The sequence below is a fragment of the Carcharhinus amblyrhynchos genome, chromosome 27 (genome assembly GCF_965287045.1).
Source record: "Carcharhinus amblyrhynchos chromosome 27, sCarAmb.v2.hapA, whole genome shotgun sequence".
Classification (NCBI taxonomy): Eukaryota; Metazoa; Chordata; class Chondrichthyes; order Carcharhiniformes; family Carcharhinidae; genus Carcharhinus; species Carcharhinus amblyrhynchos.
In genome coordinates, this window is record NC_137350.1 from 35,508,646 (window position 1) to 35,535,352 (window position 26,707).

At 47.3% G+C, this 26,707-nt stretch overlaps 1 protein-coding gene across 6 annotated transcripts in view; it reads right to left on the reverse strand.

The window, feature by feature from the left end:
• LOC145359297 (protein AF-10-like) overlaps positions 1–26,707 on the reverse strand; it is a 199,708-nt gene that overhangs the window by 42,940 nt on the left and 130,061 nt on the right. For all 6 annotated transcript variants that reach the window (XM_080213858.1, XM_080213857.1, XM_080213856.1 and 3 more), the window contains one exon: positions 8,979–9,148. In XM_080213858.1, coding sequence (XP_080069984.1) covers positions 8,979–9,148 — 170 coding nt within the window. The remainder of the gene's footprint in view (positions 1–8,978; positions 9,149–26,707) is intronic.

Below are 26,707 nucleotides of genomic sequence, written 5' to 3' on the forward strand. Positions count from 1 at the left end.
CCTTTCCTTTCTGGTCGCTGGTTAACGATCGGAAGTAAGAGAGTTTGTGTGGGTTTCCTCCGGGTGCTCCGGTTTCCTTCCGCAGTCCAAAGATGTGTGGATTAGGTGGATTGGCCATGTTAAATTGCCCCTTAGTGTCAGGGGATTAGCAGGGTAAACATGTGGGGCTATGGGAATACAGCCTGGGTGAGACTGTGGTCAGTGCAGGCATGATAGGCTGAATGGCCTCCTTCCGCACTGTAGGTATTCTATGAGTCCACTCTTTCGATTGGTTAAGCCACCCCTAACCTTATGCTCAGTAGCACTGTTTAATATTTTAAAGTTTATTTATTGGTGTCACAAGTAGGCTTACATTAACACTGCAATGATGTTACTCTGAAAATCCCATAATTGCCACAGTCCAGCGCCTGTTCAGGTACACTGAAGGAGAATTTAGCATGGCTAATGCACCAAACCAGCATGTGTTTTGGACTGTGGGAGGAAACCGGAGCACCCGGAGGAAACTCACACAGACACAGGGAGAAAATGCAAACTCCACACAGACAATGACCCCAGAAAGTGAATCAAACCCTGGTCCTTGGCGCTATGAGGCAGCAGTGCTAACACTCATAGAAATCACAGAAACCCTACAGTACTGAAAGAGGCCATTCAGCCCATCGGGTCTGTACCGACCACAATCCCACCAAGGCCCTACCCTCATATTCCTACATATTTACCCGCTAATCCCTCTAACCTACACATCTCATTAAACGAGGAGCAATTTTTAGCATGGCCAATCAACCTAATCAGCACATCTTTGGACTGTGGGAGGAAACCAGAGCACCCAGAGGAAACCCAAGCAGATACGGGGAGAACATGCAAACTCCACACAGACAGTGACCCAAGCCGGGAATCTAACCCAGGTCACTGGAGCTGTGAAGCAGCAGTGCCAACCACTGTGCTACTGTGCCGTCTTGGGAAGGATCTTAGATAGCCGTTCTTTAATATACAGATTGAGGCAGTTATAGTCTACTTGACTAATGATGGAATCATCTCCCCTTTCCTCGATGATCACTGGCTAATGATCAGGAGTGAGAGAGTGCGGCCCTTGGTTAAGCCACCCCAACCCTGGGTCCAGTAATTAGCTGAAGCTAATTATCTGTCTTATGGCCCCAACTGCGGCAGCCCAGACCTGGTGCCAGTCTGCACGAGCCACTGGGTGTGCGTCAGAAGCAGTAACTGTTCGTTTACGGTTTGGTTTTAAATTGGGAAGTGCACTCAGAATAGATTAGCTCGTATGCAGTTGTGTTTCATTTCGTTTGACTTTTAAGTGGAACCCTGACGGTGAGGTTTCCCTTTTAAGAGGCAGGTTTGGGATGGACTCCCTTGTAAATAATGGATTGCTCTCAATCAAAGGTTTCCCCACTGCAGCAGTCTCTCATCTGCGCGTTCAGTAGCGCCAATAAAAATAAAACACTTGCACAAGCTACATAAAAAGGTTATAAATCTGACCCTGCTATAAACGTTTAAATACATTCTGTGTACTGGCTGCATGTTCGAAAAAAATAGACAAGGCCACCAATTGGAGATGGGATTAATAGTCCAACTGAATTGTATATTATTTTCAGGCAAGGAGATGGCATTGGAACTGCCTGTGTCAAAACCAACAGAGTGTTAATTGCAGGGTGATAGGAGGCAGTGAGAAGGCAGAAATAGTCTGATGTAACAGTCCCACCCACTTTCATCAGGAAAGGCAATAAAATCGAGAGCAAGAGGAGGCCATTCAGCCCATCAAACCAAGTCCATTCAGAGCCCAATCATAGAATATAATCCCTACAGTGCAGAAGGACGCCATTTGGCTCATCAAGTCTGTATCAACCACAATCCCACCCAGGCCCTATTCCTGCAACCCCACACATTAACTCTGCTAATATCCCTGACACAACAGTCAATTTAGCTTGGCTAATCAATTTAACCTGCACATCTTTGGACTGTGGGAGGAAACACCAAGAGAAAACCCACGCAGACATGAGGAGAATGTGCAACCTCTACACAGACACTGACCCAATATTGGAGTTGAACCTGGGACCCTGGCACTGTGAGGCAGCAGTGCTAAACAGTATGCCACCATGCTGCTCAAGTTTGGCTTAGTTTAATCTATCTTCCAGCACACTACGGCAGCACTTACTGATCCACTGCTTTTGAAAACCCTGGCACAGAGAAGCACTCTCGACTTTGAGTTATGCAGTTCTAGGTTCAAGTCCCACTCTAGAGACTTGAGAACGAAGTCCAGATGAAAGGCGCTTTGTAAATGCGTGCCTACATTTCGTTTCTTTAGCTTGACTTATTACTTTTCCAAGTTGGACCATCTCAACACACTGGTCCGCAACTTACAGCCTCGCTTGTCCTGAAACCGTAAAATCCCACCCGAGGTCAACACACCTTTCCATTGTCTGCCCCTCGTCCCATCCGATTCCCGTGGCAGGTGGGATCGACGGACAAAATTCCGACCATAATCTTCAAACACAATTCTGTCAAATTCCATTCAGCGAAAGAATATTCTTAAGAGCCAGACCAAAGTTTGCTTTCATATCAGCGAGTCCAGCAATTTGTCGAGGAAAAATGTATGGAATCACGGAATGTGATCCTCAAAACTACTGTGTAAAATCCCAGATACTCCAGAATCACAAGTTCAAAACAGAAATGCACAGAGACTCTCTTGTTGAGAACCAGCTCACTAAAGGGACGCTATTATGTGCCTCGATCTTCAAAAACTCAAACTGCCAGAGTCCCACGCAATTCAGTAGCTCCAGTTATGATATTGTGCATAAACATTTCATCCATCTTGCTTTTTTTTTTCTGTTAGAAGCTCCACCAGTATCTGAGTGGCCTGAATTTCACCCTCCCATCAGCAGGTTTTTAGGTGGGGATGGGATTGGGGCAGGAGCGTGAAGTAACACGGATGGGTTTCCCGCTGGGTTCCTGTCTGCTCCGACCTCTCCGTGATCTTACGCTCGGGCGGGTGGAGTCTCAGATGGACCACCAGCCCTTTTGCCCAACTAAGCCCTCAAGTGGCCAGTTATTTAAAGTCCATTACCCACCCAGCCGGGATGTTAAGGCGGGTGGGGGGGGATTTTCCAGATACGAGAAAACATGGAACTATTCGGGATTAGGCTTAGGGTTGGCGGTCTGCATGGGAAGCCCCCTTTTTAACTAACCTCTGCCCCCACTTTCCTGGGCAGCACGGTGGCACAGTGGTTAGCACTGCTGCCTCACAGTGTCAGGGACCCGGTTTTGATTCCCAGCTTGGGTCACTGTCCTTGCGGTGCTTACACGTTCTCCCCGTGTTTGCCTGGCTTTCCTCCGGATGCTCCAGTTTCCTTCCACAGTCTGAAAGACGTGCTGGTTAGGTGCATTGGCCATGCTAACTTCTTGCTCAATGTATCCAAACAGGCGCCGGAGTGTGGTGACTTGGGGGTTTTCATAGTGACTTCATTGCAGCGTTAATGTAAACCTTACTTGTGACACTAATAAACAAACTTTAAACTTAAACTTCAGGCCGGTAGTCACTGGGTTGTGTTTCCCCACGGGCTTTCCAGATGATGGGGAGGGATGTCCCAGCATCTGAAATATCCTGGTCAGTAACTGCTCAATCCTGAGTTCTATTTCAGTTTTCATTTCGAAGTTACACAGCCAACAATAAATGTCATCTCGGACCCCTTTAATATCCTAAGTGACACCATGTATTACCCGCTCTTTCTAGAAAGAAGTGTTCATAGGCCCATGAATAGATTCATGATTCATAAACTGAAAAGCATTCACAATAAACCAAACACACGCGTGTGTGGTTGCATGTCGGTATATGGGACATTCCTCTTCACATCATCATCGATGATGAATGTGCTTACATCTGTGTGTGTGCATTTGTCAATATATAAATCACTCCTCTCAACAGTGTGGCTTTACAAACTCAGAAATTGTCTGCTTTGCTTCAAAATGGATGGCGTGCATTAATCTGGTGCTTTGTCTATCTTTGGGCTGTCCCAAAGCTATCATCAATTGATTATCTTTGAAATACAGTCACTGATGTTATCTAGGCATGCAGTAAATATCACAAAATAGTCATGGCGGTAAGTAGCTAGCTGACTTATGATGATGATATTAGTCAGTGGATGAATGTTGACCAGGATGCCAGTAGACCTCCTTGTTCTTTTTCTTGTTACTCAGTTGGTAGCACTCATGTCCGAGTCAAACAGTTGAGAATTTAGCCTTCGTAGCAGAGATCAGGGCACAAAAATCAAGGCTGACACTCGCGTGCAGTGCTGAGGGAGGGCTGCTACATTGGAGCTATTGTCTTTCAGATGAGATTTTAAATCGAATCCCCCCGTCCTTCCTCTGGGGTAGAAAGAAAGATTGTCCTGGCCAATATTTATCCCTCAATCAACATCGCAGAAACAGATTATCCGCTCATTATCACATTCCTGCTTGTGGGAGCTTGCTGTGCACAAATTGGTTGCCACATTTATGACACTGCAAGAGTAGCTACACTTCAAAAGTACGTCCTTGGCTGTGAGGCGCTTTGGGGTGTTCCAAGGTCATGGAAAACCTCTCTCTCGATACACGCAAGTGGTCGTTGTTGTTTGCCCCAGCCCCACCAGCCCCAGGTAAGGTTATAGCCTCAACGTCAGTGATACTCATTCGAGCTAAAGCACCATAAAATGCGGAAAGAGCCCACAAGCTCTCCTTGACTTGTGAATGGCTTCCAGATGTTTGAAAAGGCTTTTCTTTTTAAACTGTGCTTTACAAACTCCTTTGAGGAGCCTGCATCAGGCTGCTTTACGAACTGCGACCACATCTCATCATTTCCTGTCCAACACCTCTTTAAACTGAGCAGCAGGTTGGGGGACAATTGCTCACTTCTTGCTGCGTCAAGGGCTGTTTTCTCTCTCTCTACATCTCTGCTGCAAATCACCTAAGTTTATTCCAGGAACTTTGAGGCTTTTCTTTTTAAAACCGTACTCGAGTTAACGACACGTCACAAAGCAGATGGATTTGCTTTCCTCGTTCTGAAGACACCAGAGATCAGGCAAATGTGGCTCCTCCAATTCTGTCCTCCTCTCAATCACAGACCTTAACCCTCTCATTCCTTCTTCCTCACCATGCAGCCAATGAGCCCCCTCTCCCACCACCCACCCAACACCCCACATCACTTCTGTCTCTGCATGTGCTAAAAAATTGGCAGCGTTGTATAACTCGGTTGTCACGAACCCCGTTCTGTTCTGAGGTAGAATGGAGCTGGAGGATCAGTGAGGGGCCGGGCTCCCTCCACAGCTCACTGTTCCCAGCCCAGCTGCTTGTAAAGGATTTCCATTTCGTCATAAGTACACAGGGGTTGAGATGGAGAGGGAGGGGGATTCAGCAGAATTCCCACTACTTTTCTTCAGCATAGCTTCATGCACGAGTTTTTTTTTGGGGAACAGTGATGAGGTGATGGATGGATTATTGGCCCACTAAACCACATCCTGAGCACTCCTCCCATGGCCAACCAGTCCTGCCTTGGGATTTGAACCTGGGAAGCTTCTCACCCAGAGGTAGGGACGCTGCCCCTGCACCACAAGTCCTCCATTCCTGCTACTGGTTACTGTACAGGGCAGCATGGTGGCATTGCTGCCTCAGTGCCAGGGACCTAGGTACAACTCCTGGCTTGGGTCACTACTTGTGCAGAGTTTGCACACTCTCTCTCCGTGTCTGTGTGGGTTTTCTCCCACAGTCTGAGGGATGTGCTGGTTAGGTGCGTTGGCCATGCTAAATTCTCCCGCAGTGTACCCGAACAGGCACCGGAATGTGGCGACTCGGGGATTTTCACAGTAACTTCATTGCAATGTTAATGTCAGCCTACTTGTGACATTAATAAGTAAACTTTAAGGAATTCTGCCTTGAATATATTCAACGATGGAGCGTCCACAACCCTCTGGGGTAAAGAATTCCAAAGATTCGCAAACCTCTGGGTGAAGCAATTTCTCCTCATTTCAGTCCTAAATGATTATTTCCTTATCCTGAGACTGCCCCATGTTGGAGATTCCCCAGCCAGGCAAAACAACCCTCTCAGTGTCGATCCTGTCAAGGCCCCTTGACAGGGTTGACACTTGTAAGCTCCAACGAGATCACCTCTCGTACTTCTGAACTTCAGAGTATCACAGCTGATTGCCCAGACTGCCTTTCGCATTCTCTGCATCTTCACTTCCCAATAAAGTAAGGGTTAATCGTGGTTTTGAGGCAGGTCAGAATGGAGGGTCATGTATTGAAATTGCACTTCCTGAACCACAGCTTCATTTAACCAGTAGGTGGCACCCCATACTCTAAACCGGCTCAAGTGTCACCTCCGCCTTCCCCACTCACCAACCCATGAAACCCTCACCCCACTCACTGCCGGCTAGAAAATCAACGCACAAATTGCTAAAACATTAGGATTGTTTGGGGAGCTCTTCACAGCTCATGCTGTAATATGGGTCTGGCTGAAAACAGCTGATAAGTTGGCCAGCGTCACTCGCCACCGAGTTGAACAGTACAGGAGGCGACCCTACAAAGGACAATTCGCATTTCTATAGCGCCGCTCACCACCCAAAGACATTTCAAAGCACTTCACAGCCATTGAAATATTACTGACGGGTAGCCACGCCGGTAACGTGGCAATCATGTGCCACAAATTATGCAATTTTGATCCCGCAAAATAAGTTCAGTTGGTGGTGTTGGTTGAGGGGTAAATGTTGACTAGGCCACAGTGTGGGACTCTCAGGGAAGTGAACAGGAAAATTAACTGCCCACTTTGGGATGAGCAAGTGAAATTTTTATTTTTTATCCATTTGTGGGACACAGGCGTCGCTGACTGGCCAGCATTTATTGCCCATCCCTATTCTCAGAGTCAACCACATTGCTGTGGTTCTGGAGTCACATGTAGGCCAGACCAGGTAAGGATGGCAGATTTCCTCCCCTAAAAAGACATTAGTGAATCAGATGGGTTTTCCCGACAATCGACCATGGTTTCATATCATCAGCACAGTGGTTAGCGCTGCTGCCTCACAGCGCAAGGGAGCAGGGTTCAATTCATGGCTCGGGTGACTCTCTGTACGCAGAACGCACGTTCTCCCCATGTCAATGTGGGTTTCCTCCAGATGCTCCGGTTTCCCCCTCCCACTCTGAAAGATGTGCTGGTTAGGTGCACTGGCCACGCTAAATTCTTTCTCAGTATTCTAAACAAAGTGTGCCGACCAAGGGATTTTCACAGTAACTTCATTGCAGTGTTAATATAAGCCAACTTGTGACACTAATAAATAAACTTTAACCTACAAGGCCACGGACAAACAGCCAGAAAGTTGGACTCGGGGAATGGCTACTTGTTGGTACACAACAGGTTAGTGGTCTCTCCCATAGAATCCCTACAGGGCAGAAAGAGGCCATCTGGCCCATCCAGTCTATAGAAACTCTCCAAAAGAGCATCTACCCAGGCCCTCATCTCTGCCCTACCTCCAGAACCCTGTGCATTTACCACAGGCCAATCTACCTAACCTACACATCTTTGGACATCAAGGGGCAATTTACTGTGGCCATTCCGCCTAACGTGCACATCTGTGAAAGGAAACCCAGAGGAAACCCACACGGACACAGGGAGAATGTACAGACTCCACAAAGACAGTCACCCGACGCTGGCATTGAACCGGGATTCCTGGCGCTGTGAGGCAGCAGTGCGAACCACTGAACCACCATGCCGCCCTAAGCAGACAGAATTCTTTTCGTTCTGAAATAATGCCATGGGATGTTTTGTGCCCAGCTAATGTCTCCTCTGAAAGATAGCCCTCTGACAGTGCTGTGCTCTTACAGTATGGCCCTGGGAGCCTGGATCAAGTCTCTGCAGTGGGGTTTGACCCCACAACCTTCTGACCCCAAGGGGAGAGTGATTTGATTTGATTTATTTTTGTCACATTATTAGTACACAGTGAAGAATATTGTTTCTTTAATGCTCTACAGCCAAAAACATCTGGGTCTGGTTTAATAATAAATATTCTGTTGTAAGATCATAAGACATAGGAGCAGAATTAGGCCACTCAGCCCATCGACTCTGCTCCACCATTCAATCATGGCTGATATTTTTTGCATCTCTATTCTCCTGTCTTTTCCCCATAACCCCTGATCCCCTTAGTAATCAAGAACCTATCTACCTCTGTCTTAAAGACACACAATGATCTGGCCTCCACAACCTTTTGAGGCAAAGAGTTCCACAGATTCACTAGTCTCTGGCTGAAGGAATTCCTCCTCATCTCTGTTTTAAAGGATTGTCCCTTTAGCCTGAGATTGTGCCCTCTGGTTCTAGTTTTTCCTACTAGTGGAAACATGCTCTCCACGTCCAGTCTAACCAGGTCTCACAGTATTCTGTAAATTTCAATAAGATCCCCCCTCATCCTCTAAACTCCAATGACTACAGACCCAGACTGCTCAACTGTTCCTCACACGACAAGCTCTTCATTCCAGGGATCATTCTTGTGTACATATCCTCTGACTTTTGTATCTTTTTCCTGATGCAAGAAGGTGGAAGAGAGAATCTCTGGAATTCTCTGCCCGTTGAAGTGGTGGAGGCTACCTCGCTAAATTTATTTAAGTCACGGGTAGATAGGTTTCTGATAGACAGGGGAATTCAGGGTTATGGGGAGGAAAGAGGGAAAGTGGAACTGATCCACTTCAGATCAGCCATGATCTTATTGAATAGCGGGGCAGGCTCGAAGGGCTAGATGGCCTACTCGCACTCCTATTTCTGATGTTCTTATGTTCAGAATGTCCAGGGTGCGCGGGATTCTTGAGCTGGCTGCTTTGCCAAGGCACAGCCAAGTGTAGACAGAGTCAATGGATAGAGGTTGGAGTGCTACCTAGTGAGCAGAGACATTAGGGAACAACTACACGGAGAGAACAGAAAACCGAAGCTAGTTTTTCAGGAGTAAGGGCCTTACCTGGGAGGAGGTGATGGAGGCGGTAGCAGTCATGCTCCCAGGCAGCGACGGTCGGCTGAGGTGCATCATCCGGTGATGGGGGAGGATGTTGGAGGAGAGAGGGGTGCTGCATCCAGTTCCTAACATTCCACCACTCAGAGTCAAGGGAATTTCCTTATTCGCATAGACACCTGTCAGGGCAGAGAAGAGCATCAGGGAATGACATCTGCTGGTAACACGAGAACAGCCCTGGATTAAACCCAACAGAGGGGAAACTCCACTGCCACTGATGCCCAAACCCCCACTCAAACATAGGTTTGTTACATTAGGGTCGTCACTTATCTAATTGCACATGGGATTGAATTCTGAGGCTGGCTGGCTGGAATTGCTCTCGAGGAACTTGCTGGCTGTTGGGATAGGAAGATGGAGGGATTAGTATGCTGGAAGAAGGTTCTTGGGTTCTGCTGCGTTCTAACCTATGCTGCAATCTGGTTACTGATTTGCTAAAGATGGAATTTGATTCACAAACTTCCCCACTTCTCGAAATGAGAGTGGGATTCTCCTGGAAACAGAGTCCATTAGCCGCAGTAGAAAACTAAAAGAATGGGGATGACATGAGCTTTGGGTCAAATGAAGCAACTTTTTTTTATTCATTCATGGGACATGGGTGTCATTGGCTGACCAGCATTTATTGTCCATCCCTAACTGCCCTTGGAGGGCATTTGAGAGTCAACCACATTGCTGTGGTTCTGGAGTCACATGTAGGCCAGACCAGGTAAGGATGGCAGATTTCCTTCCCTAAAGCACATTAGTGAACCAGATGGGTTTTTCCGACAATAGGCAATGGTTTCACGGTCATCAGTAGATTCTTAGTGCCAGATATTTTTTACTGAATTCACATACCACCATCTTCTGTGGTGGGATTTGAACTCCATTCCCCAGAACATTATCTGAGTTTCTGGATTAACAGTCTAGCGATAATATCACCATTATCCATCCGGAATAGAAAAGTTTCTTGCTGAGCTACTACAGAGGGGGGCAAGGTCTCATCCACACTGGCGTGTGTCTTGAGTCATCTCTAGACCAGCTAAGGACGGCATATTTCCTTTCCTAAAGGACACAAGTGAACCAGACGGCTTTTTACGACAATGAAGTCATTTTGTGATCACGACTGCCAAAACCAACTTTTGATTCCAGATTTACTAATCAAGTTGAATTTGAATTCCACATCAATCATGGTGAGATATGAACTCAATTTCTCTGGATTACAAGCACGGCAACATGCCTGCATCCCCCTTTACCATCGGGATGGAGCAAAATATACTTCCCCCAGGAAAAAAACATAGAAATTAGGAGCAGGAGGAGGCCATTTGGCCCTTCGAGCCTGCTCTGCCATTCATCACGATCATGGTTGATCATCCAACTCATTGCCTAATCCTGCTTTCTCCCCATAACTTTTGATCCCATTCTCACTGGCAGCACAGTGACTAGCACTGCTGCCTCACAACGCCAGGGACTCGGGTTCAATTCCAGCCTTGAGTCACTGTGCGGAGTTTGCATGTTCTCCCCGTATATGCGTAGGCTTCCTCCAGGTGCTCCGGTTTCCTCCCACAGTCCAAAGATGTGCGGGTTAGGTGGATTGGCCGTGCTAAATTGACCCGAACGTCAGGGCAATTAGCAGGGTAAACATGTGGGGTATGGGAATAGGGGCTGGGTGTGATTGTGGTCGGTGCAAACTTGATGGGCCAAATGGCCTCCTTCTGAACTGTAGCAGTTCTATAAAGTGCCTATTCGCCCCAAGTGCTATATCAAGCTGCCTCTTGAATACATTCAGTGTTTTGGCATAAACTACTTCCTGTGGTAACGAATTCCACAGGCTCACCACTCTTTGGGGAAGAAATGTCTCCTCATCTCCCTCTTAAATGGTCTACTCCAAAATATTGTTTTTAATAAACAAAACAAGCTCCCCAATCTCTGAGTGTTTCAATTGAGTAGTTGACTGGGAAAATTTCTGGGTTCGATCCCAGGTCTTTGCTGAGTTAACCAAGAAATCGGAAAACACTTGCATTTAAAATGCAAAGTCTGGATGTCTCAAAGCACTTTACAATCTTTGATATACTGTTTAAAGTTGTAATGCAGGAAATTTGGCAGTCAAGTTACACACAGCAAACTCCCACAGGCAGCAACACAATAATGACCATTTCATTTTGATTGGTGAAGTTAATTGAGGGATGAATATTGGCCAGGACACTCAAAAGAATTCTTCAGAACAGTGTATTACAATCCTTTGGGTCCACCATTGAGGACCCACAAGGTCCTGATTTACCAACCTGGCTGAAAGATGGCACCTCGAACAATGAGGCACGCCCTCAATACTCCATTGCAGAGGCAGCCTTGGTTTTTGTGCTCAAGCCATGGGGTGGAACCTAAACCTTGTGACTCAGAGGTGAGAGTGCTACCCATTGAAACGTAGCTGACACTTCACTGGGTCCTAGCTCTGCTTGGTCTGGGAGGGTGTGGAGTAAAGAACAAATTGGTTTAAGATTAAACCCTTTGGACAGGAAAGCCACAGCAACAGCAGGTTTGCTTACGTTGGTGAATCAACTGGAGTTGAGAGTGAATGATCACTGCACCTCATTCTGTTAAATTCCCAGACTGGGATAGAGACAAAGGTTAGGTTAAAACAGTCCCTGTCATGTAAAAAGTTTATTTATTAGTCATAAGTAGGCTTACATTAACACTACAATGAAGTTACTGTGAAAATCCCTTAGTTGCCACAATCCGGCCCCTGTTCGGGTTCATTGAGGGAGAATTTAGCATGGTCAATGCGCCAACCAGCATGTTTTTGGACTGTAGAAGGAAACCAGAGCACCTGGAGGAAACCCACGCAGACATGGGGAGAATGTGCAGACTCCACACAGGCAGTGACCCATGTCGGGAATTGAACCTGGGTCCCTCAAGCTATGAGGCAGCAGTGCTAACCACTGTGCCGCCAGTTTCTGGCCAATGGTAACTGTCGGATGTACACACCAGGAGAATAACAGGAATAACCTGGACTTTAAGCTACGTGGGGGTGGGACAGGGATCATCAAATATAAAGGAGGGCGAGAAACTGACCAGCAAAAATCCAACTACAAAAGCCAAGGTCGGAGACGAGCTTCATCAGAAACCATCAGCGTCAGAATGAAACTGAATACACAAAGTTCAGACAAACTGAACCTTGGGAACTGAACATAGAAACATAGAAGACAGGAGCAGGAGGAGGCCATTTGGCCCTTCAAGCCTGGTCCACCATTCATCACGATCATGGCTGATCGTCCAACTCAATAGCTTAATCCCGCTTTCTCCCCATAACGTTTGATCCCATTCACTCCAAGCGAGTACATTTTGAGGACATTCGATGTTTTGGCATTAAGTGCTTCTCGTGGTAATGAATTCCATGCGAAGTAGTTGAACAAAGCAGGTAAAACAAAGAATGGACGAAAGAAACATTTTGGGTGGGTTTCCCAGCCTCGCTCACCCTGAAACCGGAATATCTCGCCCGAGGTTAACGGTCCTTTCCGTGGTCCGCCCCTCGCCCCCTCCAATTCCCATGGCGCGCAGGTGGGACAGTAACATTCACCCCTTTCTTTCTTAGAAAACAACGTGAGCAGAAGCAAACTTTACTAAAGAGTAACTCAAGAAAATTCAAATAGGACCTGGTGTGTGCAGTTTTGGGCGCCGCACCTGCGCAAGGATATTTTGGCCCTGGAGGGAGTGCAGAGGAGGTTTACTAGGCTGATACCGGAGTTGAGGGGGTTGAGCTATGAGGAGAGGCTGAATAAACTAGGCTTGTACTCGTTAGAGTTTAGAAGAATGAGGGGAGATCTCATTGAGACGTATAAGATGATGAATGGGATGGATAGGATAGAGGTGGAGAGACTCTTCCCGCTCAAAAAAGACAGTAGGACTAGGGGGCACAGCCTCAAGATAAAGGGGAGGCGGTTTAGAACGGAGTTGAGGAGGAACTTCTTCACTCAAAGGGTGGTGAATCTCTGGAATTCTCTGCCCGTTGAAGTGGTGGAGGCTGCCTCGCTAAATATTTTTAAGAAGCGGGTTGATGGGTTCTTGATAAGAGAGGGGATTAAGGGTTATGGGGAGAGGGCGGGAAAGTGGAACTGAGCTACAACAGATCAGCCATGATCTTATTGAATGGCGGGGCAGGCTCGAAGGGCTAGATGGCCTACTCCTGCTCCTATTTCTTATGTTCTTATGAGATTGTGGTTGGTGCAGACTCGATGGGCCGAATGGCCTCCTTCAGCATTGTAGGGATTGTATGATGGTTTCTGTGGGTCAGTGAGTGGAATTGAGAAGGGGACAGTGTACAGTCACCAAGGCAAGTCAAAGTTTCAATGCATGAAGAATTTAAATAGGTGCAGAATCACATTTATAAAGTGGTCTTTGAAGGGGATATACAAGGGGGAATATAACTTGTTACTAATAAATCCAGACCTGGGTTCAATTCCTGGCTTGGGTCATTGTTCATGCGAAGTTTGCCCCACGCTTCCCCCACGTCTGCATGGGTTTTCTCTGGGTGCTCCGGTTTCCCCCCACAGGTCAAAAAACGTGTGGGTTAGTTTGACTGGCCATGCTAAATTGTCCCTTAGTGTCCTGGGATGTGTAGGTTAGGGGGGTTAGTGGGATAAATGTGCGGGTCTATGGGAATAGGGCCTAGATGGGATTGTGGTCAGTGCGGACTCAATGGGCCGAATGGCCTCCTTCTGCACTGGAGGGATTCTATGATGATTTCTATGACCAACACAGGGAGTGGCTGAGACGAACAGCATTGATGCATTTAAGATAATACGTGAGAGATAAAGCATTAGAAAGTATGTGCTGAAAAGGTTGGATAAAATGGGACATGGGGAGCAGATTAACACCAGCTGGCTGTGTCTGTAATGCAAATTCTATGATTAGGACAAGCATGATTTTTAAAAATTATTTGACGAGATGAAGATGTCACCGGCAAGGCCAGCATTTGTTACCCATCTCTAATCTCACCTGAACTTTGTGGCTAACCATATCATTCAGGGGGCAATAAAGTGTCAACCACATTGTGGTGGATCTGGAGTCGCATATAGACTAGACCAGGTAAGGACAGCAGATTTCTTTCTCTAAAGGACATCAGTGAATCAGATGAGTTTTTCTTTACAACAATCAATGACTGTTGTCACAATCACCATTACTGAGACTAGCTTTACAGTTTTGGATTTATTAACTAAGTTTAAATTCCACCAGCTGCCTCAGTGAGATTTGAACCTGTGTCCCCAGAGCATTAGCCTGGGCTAATTACAGGATTACAAGCCAAGTGGCATTACCACTACGCCAACAGCTTCCTAATGATGTGTGCTTGCTGTGGGGTGAATAAAGAATGATTTGTTGCGCTGTACTCTGTTCATTTCACCTCTCTCCTGGCCATCCCTCTGCTGTTATTCCTGGTTTCCGAAGATGGTCCCCTCTTTCCCATCCCGTCTGCAAGGCCCTCAACCAATTACTGCTCAGTGTTTGGCGAATGGGTCAGTACCCAGACGTGCCAGCGACTCACTCTCAAATTATCTCTCCTTCTCTGTGAGAAAGTCCCTTGCTTCCACTCCATGTCTCCCTGGCTACCCAGGGCCGGCTGGCAGAGATTGGGAACTCGCTATTTGGGGAAAAGGAGATTTCAGTATCAGACTGCTCCACAGTATATCAAGATCTACAGAAGTTTCCTCAAATCTGTTCAGGAATAGGGTCTATTTTCCAAAGTCCAGTTGGAAAACTCACCACATGATGTGAAACACTTAAAAGGAAAAGGATTTGTTGTGCTGCTATCCTTGGTAGCGTTGTTTTTGGAAAGAGAGCAGAGGTGATAAGTCAGGAAGTGGGTGGTACCTGGGTGGGTTTCTGAAGGTGAGATGACTATGGGAGGAATGCAGGATTGACCAATAACTGAGGTCCCAGGGTGGAGATGCCAGCGTTGGACTTGGGCAGGCACAGCACCAGGTTAAAGTCTAATGGTTTATCTGGTACCAAGAGCTTTCAAAGCGCTGCTCCTTCATCAGGTAAGTCCTGTGTCATATGCGTGATCTTCTTGGAGATCCTCTCCACTTTGAGGCATTGGTTTGTGGTGTCAATGGTAGCCATGATGTGGAGATGCCAGCGTTGAACTGGGGTGGGCACAGTAAGGAGTCTCACAACACCAGGTTAAAGTCCAACAGGTTTATTTGGTATCACGAGTTTTTGGAGCTTATTCACCTGAGGAAGGAGCAGCGCTCTGAAAGTTCACGAGAACAAATAAACCTATTGGGCTTTACCCTGGTATTGTGAGACTTCTTACTAAGGTCCTGGGCTACACTGGCCAGAAGAAGCTGTCCAGTCATGAGCGACAATGAAGGGTTAGTATCAGCCTTGACATGCGGATTTGACTGAAATTGCATAGAAGGTACCCATCATGCCTCTGCCCGATAGAGTTATCCAATTACTCGTACTTCCCTCCTCCATCACCACGGCTCTGCAAATTTCTCCTTTACAAATATTTATCTAATTTCCTTTCACCCATTACTCTATGTGAAAAGCTTCCCACGCACATCTCTCTCAAACTTAACCCCCTCTCACCTTGAACCTGTGTCCCTTTGCAAGCGACACTTCCATCCTGGGAAAAAGCCTCTGACGATCCATCCTATGCCTTTCACAATTTTGTAAACGTTTATCAGGTCTCCCCTCAGCCTCTGTCTGCTAGAGCATGTGGTGATGGAAGCAGGCACATTATAGCAAAATTTAAGAGGCATCTGGATGGGTATATAAATAGGGAGGGCATTAAAGGAATACAGACTGAGTAAGGCCAGAAGGCATTTTCTTTGGTTTAGTTAGGGCATCATGAGCAGCTTAGGCTTGGAGGGCTGAAGGGCCTGTTCCTGCGCTGTACTTTGTTCTTTGAAAGTCACTATACTTTTCACAACTAATGCATCTCACATCGTAACTTGCCATGTGTAAACAAAATGCTCACTTGTCCTGCTGTCTCTTTTGCCCATGACCTTATATCTGTGTCTTCTTGTTCCCTCCTGTTCGTTTCTTCCTATTTGCCTTACCAAAATCATTCATAAATTCTGAACATCTCCATTAAATCTCCCTTTGGCCTTCTCTGCTCTCGGGAGAACGATTCCAGCTTCTCTAAGTCTCCCCTTGTAGCTGCGTTCCCTCACCCCCCTGCTACCATTCAGATCCTTTCCCTCTGCACTATCTCCAAGGCCTCCACATCCTTCTTACCGGGTGGTACCGAGAAGCGGACACAGCGCTGTAGCTGAGGATTTGCTCAGTCACACTTGCTGGAAAGGGCAGGTTGCCGCTCGCTGTCTGGAAGTCCTCAAGAGTGGTCGTGTGAGCAACCTACCAATTAGATGACCATTCCATTCCCTGGAATGAAGAGCTTGTCGTATGAGGAATGGATGAGGATTCTGGATCTGTACTCATTATGAGTTTAGAAGGATGAGGGGGGATCTTATTGAAACTTGCAGGATATTGCAAGGCATGGATACAGTGGACGTGGAGAAGATGTTTCCACCAGTGGGAGAGACTAGAATCAGAGGGCACACCTTCAGGCTAAAGGGACAATCCTTTTAAAACAAAGATGAGAAGGAATTTCTTCAGCCAGAGAGTGGTGAATCTGTGGAACTCTTTGCCTCAAAAGGCTGTGGAGGCCAGGTCATTGAGTGTCTTTAAGACAGAGATAGACAGGTTCTTGATTAATAAGGGGATCAGGCAGGAGAATGGGAATGAGAAAACTATCAGCCATGATTGAATGGCAGAGCAGACTCGATGGGCTGAGTGGCCTAATTGTGCTCCTATGTCTTGTGGCACTGGTGGGGGAGCAGCACTGCAATGGTGGGGGGTGAAGGAAAGCAGACCAGAGATGGATAATGCCCATGACATAAAAATCATTGCTGTGAATTCTCCTTCACACTGCACATCCACCTCCACCACGCCCTCCCAAACCTTCCCCCCCAACTCCCCCCGCTGGCCTGGTTAGAAACACACCCTTGCCCCCAACTGGGGAGGGAATTGCTGGGGTGCTGTGGGATCCCTAGCTGCGGTGGATAAACTCCTCAAGTGTGATAACGTAATCTCATTGACCCACCCACCATTCTCAGGGCGTGGCCACCGTCCCTCAGACAATGGTCATCCTGACCATTGTGAACTGGTAGACTGTTTGCAACGCAGCCTTTCCACCCACCTCATAGCATCCCTACAGTGCAAGAGGAGGCCATTCAGCCCATCGTGTTCTGCACCAGCCACAATCCCACCCAGGCCCTATCTCCAAAACCCCACATATTTACCTCACTAATCTAACATACACATCCCAGGACACGAGGGGCAATTTAGCTTGGCCAATCAACCTAACCCGTATGTCTTTCGGGCTGTGGGAGGAAACCAGAGCACGCGAAGGAAACCCATGCAGACACGGGGAGAACATGCAAACTCCACACCGACAGTGACCCGAGCCAGGAATCGAACCCGGGTCCCTGGAGCTGTGGGGTGGCAGTGTTAACCCACTGTGCCACCTCTTACTGTTTCAGTATTAACGGCCAAACTGTAGAAAATATTTTAAGCTGAGGCAGTTTTCCTTTTTAATTTCCCCTGGGCGTTAGCGCCTGAGGATTTGTCTTGCGAGTCCCGCAGACTCCAGGGCAGGCCTGGAGGGTTGGCAACCTGTCGGTTGGGGGATTGGGGGGGGCGGGGGGTAGTGGGTGGGTGGGGAGGGAAGAGGGAAACGTTCTGTGGTCCTGTGGCGAGTTCAGGAGATGAAGCAATTACAAACTGCTGCGTGGCTCATGAAAGCTTTCTGAATAATGAGTGTCAGTGACCCAGGTCAGGTTGCACCGTGGGCCTGCTGCTCCTCTTCCTGATTCAAAACCACCACCACCACCCCCCCCACCACCCCCCACCTCGAGCGCCCCCCCACCCCCCTCCCTGTTTAAATGACACCATGCACTTGCCATTTCCAAGTGCCCTCCAGAATGGAATTAGCATATTTACACAAGCTTGTCAACTTGGTCGCTCAGCAACCACCCAGCACTTGTGGCGATCTAAGGGTCCTATCGCTCCCTTTGGAGTGACGGACGCTCCACCACCAGCCACCCCCCACCTCCCTCAACTCCAGCTAGAGAGATTGGCTTCCTTTGTTGAAATGTAAAGGACTGGCTGATAGCCAAGCGCAGTGACCGCACCCCGCTCCCCCCCCACCCCACCCCCTCCACCACCACCCGATACAAGAGATAATTACCCAGCACAGAGAGAACCCACACTGTTTATTCTCCATCACAAATAGGAGAAACCATATAAAACTACTGCTCTGAAACACACACTCGTCTGCTGTAAAACTCACCTAGCACACAGACAGGGGCTTTATAGCTCCCTCACTAATGGAGAAACCATTTAAACAGCTTTTCTATAAAATGCCCCATGCTGTCACACACTCTGAAGGGATGTAGGCTCAGTGACTAATGGGGTCGGGGGGGTGGGGGATCAAGACTGATTCTATTACACACCTCAATGCAACACTCCCTGCTAAACTGAGAGCTCCAGTATCTCACAAACTGTTTACAGTTCTCTCTTTAATGTAAGTGACCTGCCTATAAAAGCAGCTTCCTACTGCACTTCTCAATTGCACAGAGTGTCTGCGCCGGGCTTCATGCTTCACAAAGAACCTCGTCCCTCCTTGCTTCATCTAATCCTTTTCATTCCTTTCTCCTGCCCAGACTTACTGGATTTCCACTTAAATGTAATGACGCTGTTCGCCTCGACTACTCGCCGTGTGGCAGCAAGTTCACCACACTCTGAGAAAAGGTGCTGCTCCTGAAATCCTCACTGAGCTTATCGATAACTATCTCAGTCATATGGGGAGGCAGGAGGGGAGAGGGCGGGGAGAGTGCGGGGTGAGGGGGAGAAGGCGGGGGGGGAGTGCGGGGTGAGGGGGAGAGGGCAGGGGGGGAGTGCGGGGTGAGGGGGAGAGGGCAGGGGGGGAGTGCGGGGTGAGGGGGAGAGGGCAGGGGGGGGGGAGTGCGGGGTGAGGGGGAGAGGGCAGGGGGGGAGTGCGGGGTGAGGGGGAGAGGGCAGGGGGGGAGTGAGGGGAGAGGGCGGGGGGGACTGCGGGGTGAGGGGGAGAGGGCAGGGGGGGAGTGCGGGGTGAGGGGGAGAGGGCAGGGGGGGGAGTGCGGGGTGAGGGGGAGAGGGCAGGGGGGAGGCCGAGGGGAGAGAAGAAAAGTTTAAAGTTTATTTATTAGTGTCACATTAACTTTACTTACATTAACACTGCAATGAAGTTGCTGTGAAAATCCCCTAGTCACCTCACTCCGGCACTTATTCGGGTACGCTGAGAGACAATTTAGCACGGCCAATGCATCTAACTAACACGTCTTTCAGACTGTGGGAGGAAACCAGAGCACCCGGAGGAAACCCATGCAGAGATGGAGAGAATGCCCGCGTGGACCCTGTGGGAATCGAACCCGGATCACTGGCGCTGTGAGGCAGCAGTGCTAATCACTGTGCCACCCGAGGGGTGAGGGAAGAGGAAAGGGGGAAGGGAAGGAAAAAAAAAGGAAAGAAAAGGGAGAGATGGGGGAGTATGAAGGAAAGACGAATGAAAATAATCAGGGGCTCGTGTGGGCCCCAACCTGCCATTCCGAATGGAACTGTACGTGGGACAATCTCACTCAGAAGCCACATACAATAGGGACAGTTTGCTGCCGTGGGCTCTGCAAAGTCAGAACAGGATTCAGACTATTCAAACTCATTTATTGTACATACTCTCCAAGCTAGCAGAGAAAGGAGACTTTCCAGAGATAGATCGGAGTTGCACTGAAATCCCCAGGATCCAGAGAGGAAAGGAATTTGATTTCAACTCTCCAATCATATTTAATGTGGAACATGTCACCCAGGAACTTCCTTTAGCATTGAAGGGAATGACGGAGGGAGCCCGTGTTACACTCCAGAGTGCGTCAGGACTGTAAACAATTAAGCCGAGTCTGTCATTTTATGACCGACAGCTCCTGTCAAGTTTAATTCATTAAGCATTTTCCAAATGTGCAAACGGAGCCCGACAAGGACTTTTAAGCGTTGTATTCACAGGGATAAAGAGATCAATTAAACATTCGACGCACCCCCCCCCCCCCAATCCCCACCCCCACCACCTGCAGCGGCACAGTTTTATGCGCCAAAAGTTTCTATTCAGCTTCAGTTGTAGGAGGTGAATACGAAGCAGCAATCTGTAAAGTAACAAGTATCGCAAAACACATTCATTTGATCCATTCTTTCCAGATTTGCTGGTGCGCACTCGCTAAAGGACTACAAACAGAAGGTGGTCACCGAGAAATGAGCTCATTCAGCCCTTTGGGCCTGTTCCTGCATTCAATTATTTTTCATGATATGGAATTGCTGGCATTGGACTGGGGCGGGCACATTAAGTAGTCCCACAACACCAGGTCTTCTGGACTGGGGGTGGGGTGGGGGGGACTGGAGCATCTAGAGGAAACCCACGCAGACATGGGGAGAACCTGCAGACTCCACACAGACATTGACCCAAACCGGGAATCGAACCCGGGTCCCTGGTGCTGTGAGGCAGCAGTGCTAACCACTGTGCCACCGTGCCATCCACTCACAGTTACAATGGCTTTCTTTACTATCCTACATCACACTATGATACAGCGATCTGATGGCTTTAGCACCCCTCAGACAAAACCGCTGAGGTTAAGAGGTTTCCAGATTTCTATTTTTGTGTTAAAAAGTGTCCCCTGACATCATCCCTTGAGCTCACTGCTACCAGAGGAAATCGCTTCTCTTTATCTGCTGTGTCATTTTTGTAATCATCCTTAACTCCTCATATCTGCTTCCAGATCATCTGCTGCAGCTTAAGAAACCAATCAGTCAAGATGGGTGACAGCCACACAGCCCCAAGACATACTACGGGCCCGACCAACCTGAACACCCAGTGTGACAGGTGCAGGCTCCAAACAGTCAAAGCAGATCAAACAATCACACAAATGAGAGCTTTAGGTTACCATCTGTGGGAGCAACAAAGACCTGAAACAACACACCTATCCACCAAGATCAGGATTAGGCTGACACAATCCCCCTTTCTCAGCTTCACAGCAGTGCCACGGTGGCGCAATGATTAGCACTGCTCGCCTCACAGTGCCAGGGACCCGGGTTCAATTCCCGGCTTGGGTCACTGTCTGTGTGGAGTTTGCACGTTCTCCCCGTGTCTGCGTGGGTTCCCTCCGGGCGTTCCAGTTTCCTCCCACAGTCTGAAACACGCGCTGGTTAGGTGTACTGCCCATGCTAAATTTTCCCCCAGTGTACCCAAACAGGCACTGGAGTGTGGCGACAAGGGGATTTTCACAGTAACTTCATTGCAGTCTTAATGTAAGCCTATTCGTGACACTGATAAATAAGCTTTAAAAGCCATGCTCGAGTATCGAAAAACTGGAGCACAAACTGGAATAGGCGCAGAACAGAAACAGTCTGACAATGTTCTTCTGCATTTCTGATTCCCAACACTGAAGATCCATTAGCCTTCAGCTGCCTAAGCCCTAAACCTCATCATCTCTTTACGTCACCTTCCTCTGAGACAGTGCTTAAAACATACCTTTTGGCCTGAGCTGTTGGTGACACGTTTAATGTCTCCTCTACGGGTCAGTGTCAAACTTAAGCTGCAAAGCCCCTTGAGTTTACATTTTTACAAGATGCTGCTACTGGAGTGCAAATTGTTCTGATTAACAAACTCTAACCTGCAGAGTTCTTTGTCCGATTCACGTAGTTTGACAAATTGGCAATATTAAAGCATTTTCTCTTTTAGAAACCGATGTGAAAAGTTCTGGAACGGCATGTTGAAGGAAGACTGACAAATCAGTTGCAGGCCCTCTGATTACAACACAACGATTACTGGGGAAATTAGGGGAGAGATTAAGAGTTTGGGTCAAAGGGGTGGGTTTTACATGCGGAGAGAGAGAGTGGAGGAGTGGAGGGGTGGAGGGGTTTAGCGAGGGAATTCCAGTGAGGATACATTGTGACAATATCCATTTCTCAGCCTTGGATAGCCTCCAGAACAAAAAAAAACAAGAAAATTACAGCATAGGAACAGGACCAGCACATGACCACGCTGCTCAACTGAACTAAAACCTCCTACCTTTCCGGGGACCTCTATTCTCATCTTATTCATGTATTTGTCCAGACACCCCTTAAAACTCACTATCATATGCTTCCACTAACTCCCCTGGCAGCGAGTTCCAGGCACTTACCTCCCTCTGGATAAAAAACTTGCCTCGTACATCTTCTTTAAACCTTGCCCCTTGACCTTAGACCTATGCCCCCTAGTAATTGACTCTTCCACCCTGGAAGAAGCTTCTGGCTATCCATTCTGTTCATGCCCCTCAATCTTGCAGACTTCTATCAGGTTGTCTCCTAACCTCCGTCGTTCCAGTGAGAACAAACCAAGTTTCTCCAACCTCTCCTCATAGCTAATACCCTCCGTGCCTGGCAACATGCTAGCAAATCTTTTCTGTACCCTCTCCAAAGCCTCCACATCTTTCCAATAGTGTGGAGGCCATGAATTGAGCACTGTATTCCAAATGCAGCCTAACTAAGGTTCTATAAGGCTCCCAGTTAAAGAGTACCCTATTTACATATCAGTTGTTGCAAAGTACATGACTCACCTGTTGTTGGGGTTATTGAAACTCTGATACAGACTGGGACAAGTTTCTCAAGGGGCTAACTTTCTCCTGTTTCCTCCAATACCAGGTGAAACCAGCCCCCTGGCTAAATGACACTAATTTGTCCACCAGACAATTTATGCATCTCGTGCAGACTGATTCCTCATTAGGGAGTTGTTATGTCACAATCGTTTGTTTGTCAGCATTTCCACGAAGGGTCTTGAATATTTTTACTGCATCAAAGGTGTTACGCTGAAATAAAGACTTGTGTTCGCACAGCGATTTTCGTGTTCACTCTTTTAGGAAACGCAGCAGCCAACTTTCACAGTGAGTTCTCGCAAACAGCAATGTGATAATGACCAGATAAACTGGGATTTTTCTTTTGCATAATGCTGATTGAAGGATAAACATTGGCCAGGGATAACTACCTCAGTCTTCCTCATAATAAGTGCCATGAGATTTTTACATGGTTGTTGTACAAAACTCCGATTCACTACATCGGGTGTGCTGTGTTCCAATTGAGAATCATAGAATGCTTACAGTGCAGAGGGAGGCCATTCGGCCCATCGAGCCTGCACCGACAACAATCCAACCCAGGCTCTACCCCTGTAAACCACACACCACCCAGCCCAGTAATTACTCCACTAGTTCCCCTGACGCTACGGGCCAATTTAACATGGCCACTCCACCTAACCTGGATATTAGAGACAGGTAGGTTCTTGATTAGTAAGGGGATCGAGGTTATGGGGAAAAAGGCAGGAGAATGGGGGATGAGAAAAATATCGGCCATGATTGAATGGTGGGGCAGACCCGATGAGCCAAGTGGCCTAATTCTGCTCCTATGTCTCATTGTCTTATCTTTGGACTTAGGTATTGCTTCTTAGGAAGGATATATTAGCCCCTGTGGGAGTGCAGGGCAAATTCACCAGAAAGATACCAGGGCCAAAAGGTCTGAATCAGAAGGACAAGTTCAGTGACTAGGCTTGTATTCTGTTGCGTTTTGATGAATTGGAGCTGATTAAGATGACTGTGTTTGTGCAGAGAGAGAAATTATTTCCTCCACTGAGCAGAGTTCAGCACAAAGAGCCTAAACCTTGGAGTCTGAGCTGGGCTGTTCAGGGAGGATAAGAGGAGGCTCTTCTCCAAACACACCAGAAATGGAAATCCAGAGCAGTCTTCCCACAAAAGCCATTGAGGCCTGGAGTCAATTGAGAACTTTAAAATGGAAGTGGACAGAGTTTAGTAAGGCAAGGGCATGAAGCAATATGGAACCAGAGTGGGTAAACAGAACGAAGATCCAGATTGGTCACGATCACATTGAATGGCGGAATAAGTTTGAAGGCCGAATGGCCTCCTACTGTTCTCACGTTTCACACTTAACTGCTGCTGCTTCTGAGTTGGAGATCTGTTGCCTCTGTGACTTGCAACGGCCTTGTGGTATTATCGCTAGACTATTAATCCAGAAACTCAGCTAATGTTCTGGGGACCCGGGTTCAAATCCCGCCACGGCAGATGGTGGAATTTGAATTCAATAAAAAACATCTGGAATTAAGAATCTACTGATGACCATGTAACCGTTGTCGATTGTCAGGAAAGCCATCTGGCTCCCTTGAGGGAAGGAAACTTGCCATCCTTACCCGGTCTGGCATACATCTGACTCCAGATCCACAGCAATGTGGCTGACACTCAACTGCCCTTGGGCAACTAGGGACAGGCAATAAATTTTGGCCAACTAGCAACATCCATATCCCATGTCATCCTCACACACCAACCTATTGGCATTCGCTCTGTGACATCCCTTATCCAGCTACGCCTACCTCAGCCACTCTTTCTGTTGCCCTCCATTATTTCTTTCGCAGAGACCTCTGTAGCTTTTCAGCTGTTTAAATAGTTGAAATACTGACAACTTATTTTCTGAAGGACACTTTTTGAAAGAGTTAATTTCTGCTCAGGCAATTTCAAAGCACATCCCGATTTGCCGGATGGTCCGTAACTGGAAATTTCGGCATGCTTCTTAGCAGCCAAGTTTCAAAGGCCCCTATTTTCTTCCACAGATCCTTGTATATTGTCCAGGATTCTGAGGTTGGCAGGGAAGCGGATAGAGTGTGGCATCTTTTCTTGTTGAATTGAATTAAAAATCTCAAAATAACCTTTTGTTTTGAACCTACCTCTCAATTTATTCTTGTTAAAATGGCAATGGCCTTTTACTGGGTTGAGCTGTTGCTATGGTAACAGTAAAGGCCGTTTTAAAACCATCTCTACAACCATATCCCACCACCCCCCCCCCCGCCAACCCAGATCTCTCCGGGATGACTCCGCTTCTTTATGCTCAGCAGGGGAGGGAAGGATTTGGAGGGGCTGCAGTACACCAGCTTTGCCTGGTGACTTTGAACAAGCTTCTTAAATACGTAGGCTGCAATTAAAGGTCAAGTTACAACAAAGACTTCCCTCTCTTCCCAATCAACCTGAATCACCCCTCACATCAGAAATACAAAGCAATCAATCACTGCTTATGGATCCTTCAAAAATCAGTCAACATTCTGTACCTGAAAAAACATTCTCTCATTTCTATTGTGTTGTCAAGTACTCCGATCATGAGTGAAATGGGAAATAATTAAAGACACTATTACAGTACCGGCAGGCACAGAGGTTCAGAAGATGGACAAAAAAGGTGCGTCAAAGTCTAGATATTTAGTGATTCCAAAGTTGGATTCTGAAAGCCTGTAGATTGTACAAGAGATTAGGGTGCACATTCAGCTCTGGTGAAGGGTCATCCAGACTCGAAAAGTTAGCTCTATAGTTAAGAAAGCCCACCAACACCTCTACTTTTTCAGGAGACTAAGGAAATTTGGCATGTCAGCTACAACTCTCACCAAATTTTACAGATGCACCATTCTTTCTGGTTGTATCACAGTTTGGTATGGCTCCTGCTCTGCCCAAGGCTGCAAGAAACTACAAAGGGCCGTGAACGAAGCCCAATCCATCTTGCAAATCCATCCACTGACTCTGTCTACACTTCTCGCTGCTTCTGCAAAGCAAGACATACTCTCTTCCACCTTCTTATGTCAGGTAAAAGATATAAAAATCTGAGACCATGTACCAACCGACTCAAAAACCACTTCTTTCCTGCTGCCGTCAAACTTTTGACTGGACCTACTTTGCATTAAGTTGATCCTTCTCTACACCCTTGTTATGACTGCAACACTACATTCTGTACTCTCTTGTTTCCTTCTCTACATACAATATTCTTCATCTATATAGCGTGCAAGAAACAATGTTTTTCACTGTATACATGTGACAATAATAAATCAAGTCTATTCTCTCTTCACAGATGCAGTCAGACTTGCTGAGATTTTCCAGCATTTTCTGTTTTTGTTTCAGATTCCAGCATCTGCAGTGTTTTGCCTTTACTGGTATTCTAGACTTTCCTTCCAGAATTTTTCGACTTCGCTCCACGCTAATAAAGGCACCTTGGTCACCTTATTATGACCGCGAAGTACTTTGAGATGTTTTCCTATGTTGAAGATGCCACACACAATGTCAGCCGGCTCAGGCCCCGTTTCAAGATAGCAAGAGTTTTTATAAATACATAAAAAGAGGCTGGCTAGGGTGAACGTCCCCTTAGAGGATGAGAGGGGGGACATAGTGGTAGGGGATGGGGAAATGGCTGAGGCCTTGAATAACTTTTTTGTTTCGGTCTTCACGGAGGAGGACGTGAGTAATTTGCCGGGTGTTAGCGATGGAAAGATGGTAGGAGTGGAAGGCCGGAATGACATTATTGTTACTAGAGAGGCGGTGCTCAACAGACTGGAGGGACTGATTGTGGACAAGTCCCCAGGACCGGATGGAATGCATCCAAGGGTTCTGAAGGAAATGGCAGAGGTGATAGTGGATGCCTTGGTGATTATTTTCCAAACGTTGCTGGATTCCGGGGAAGTGCCAGAAGATTGGAAAACGGCTAATGTTACACTGTTGTTTAAGGGTGGCAGGCAAAAGGCGGGGAATTATAGGCCGGTTAGTTTAACATCT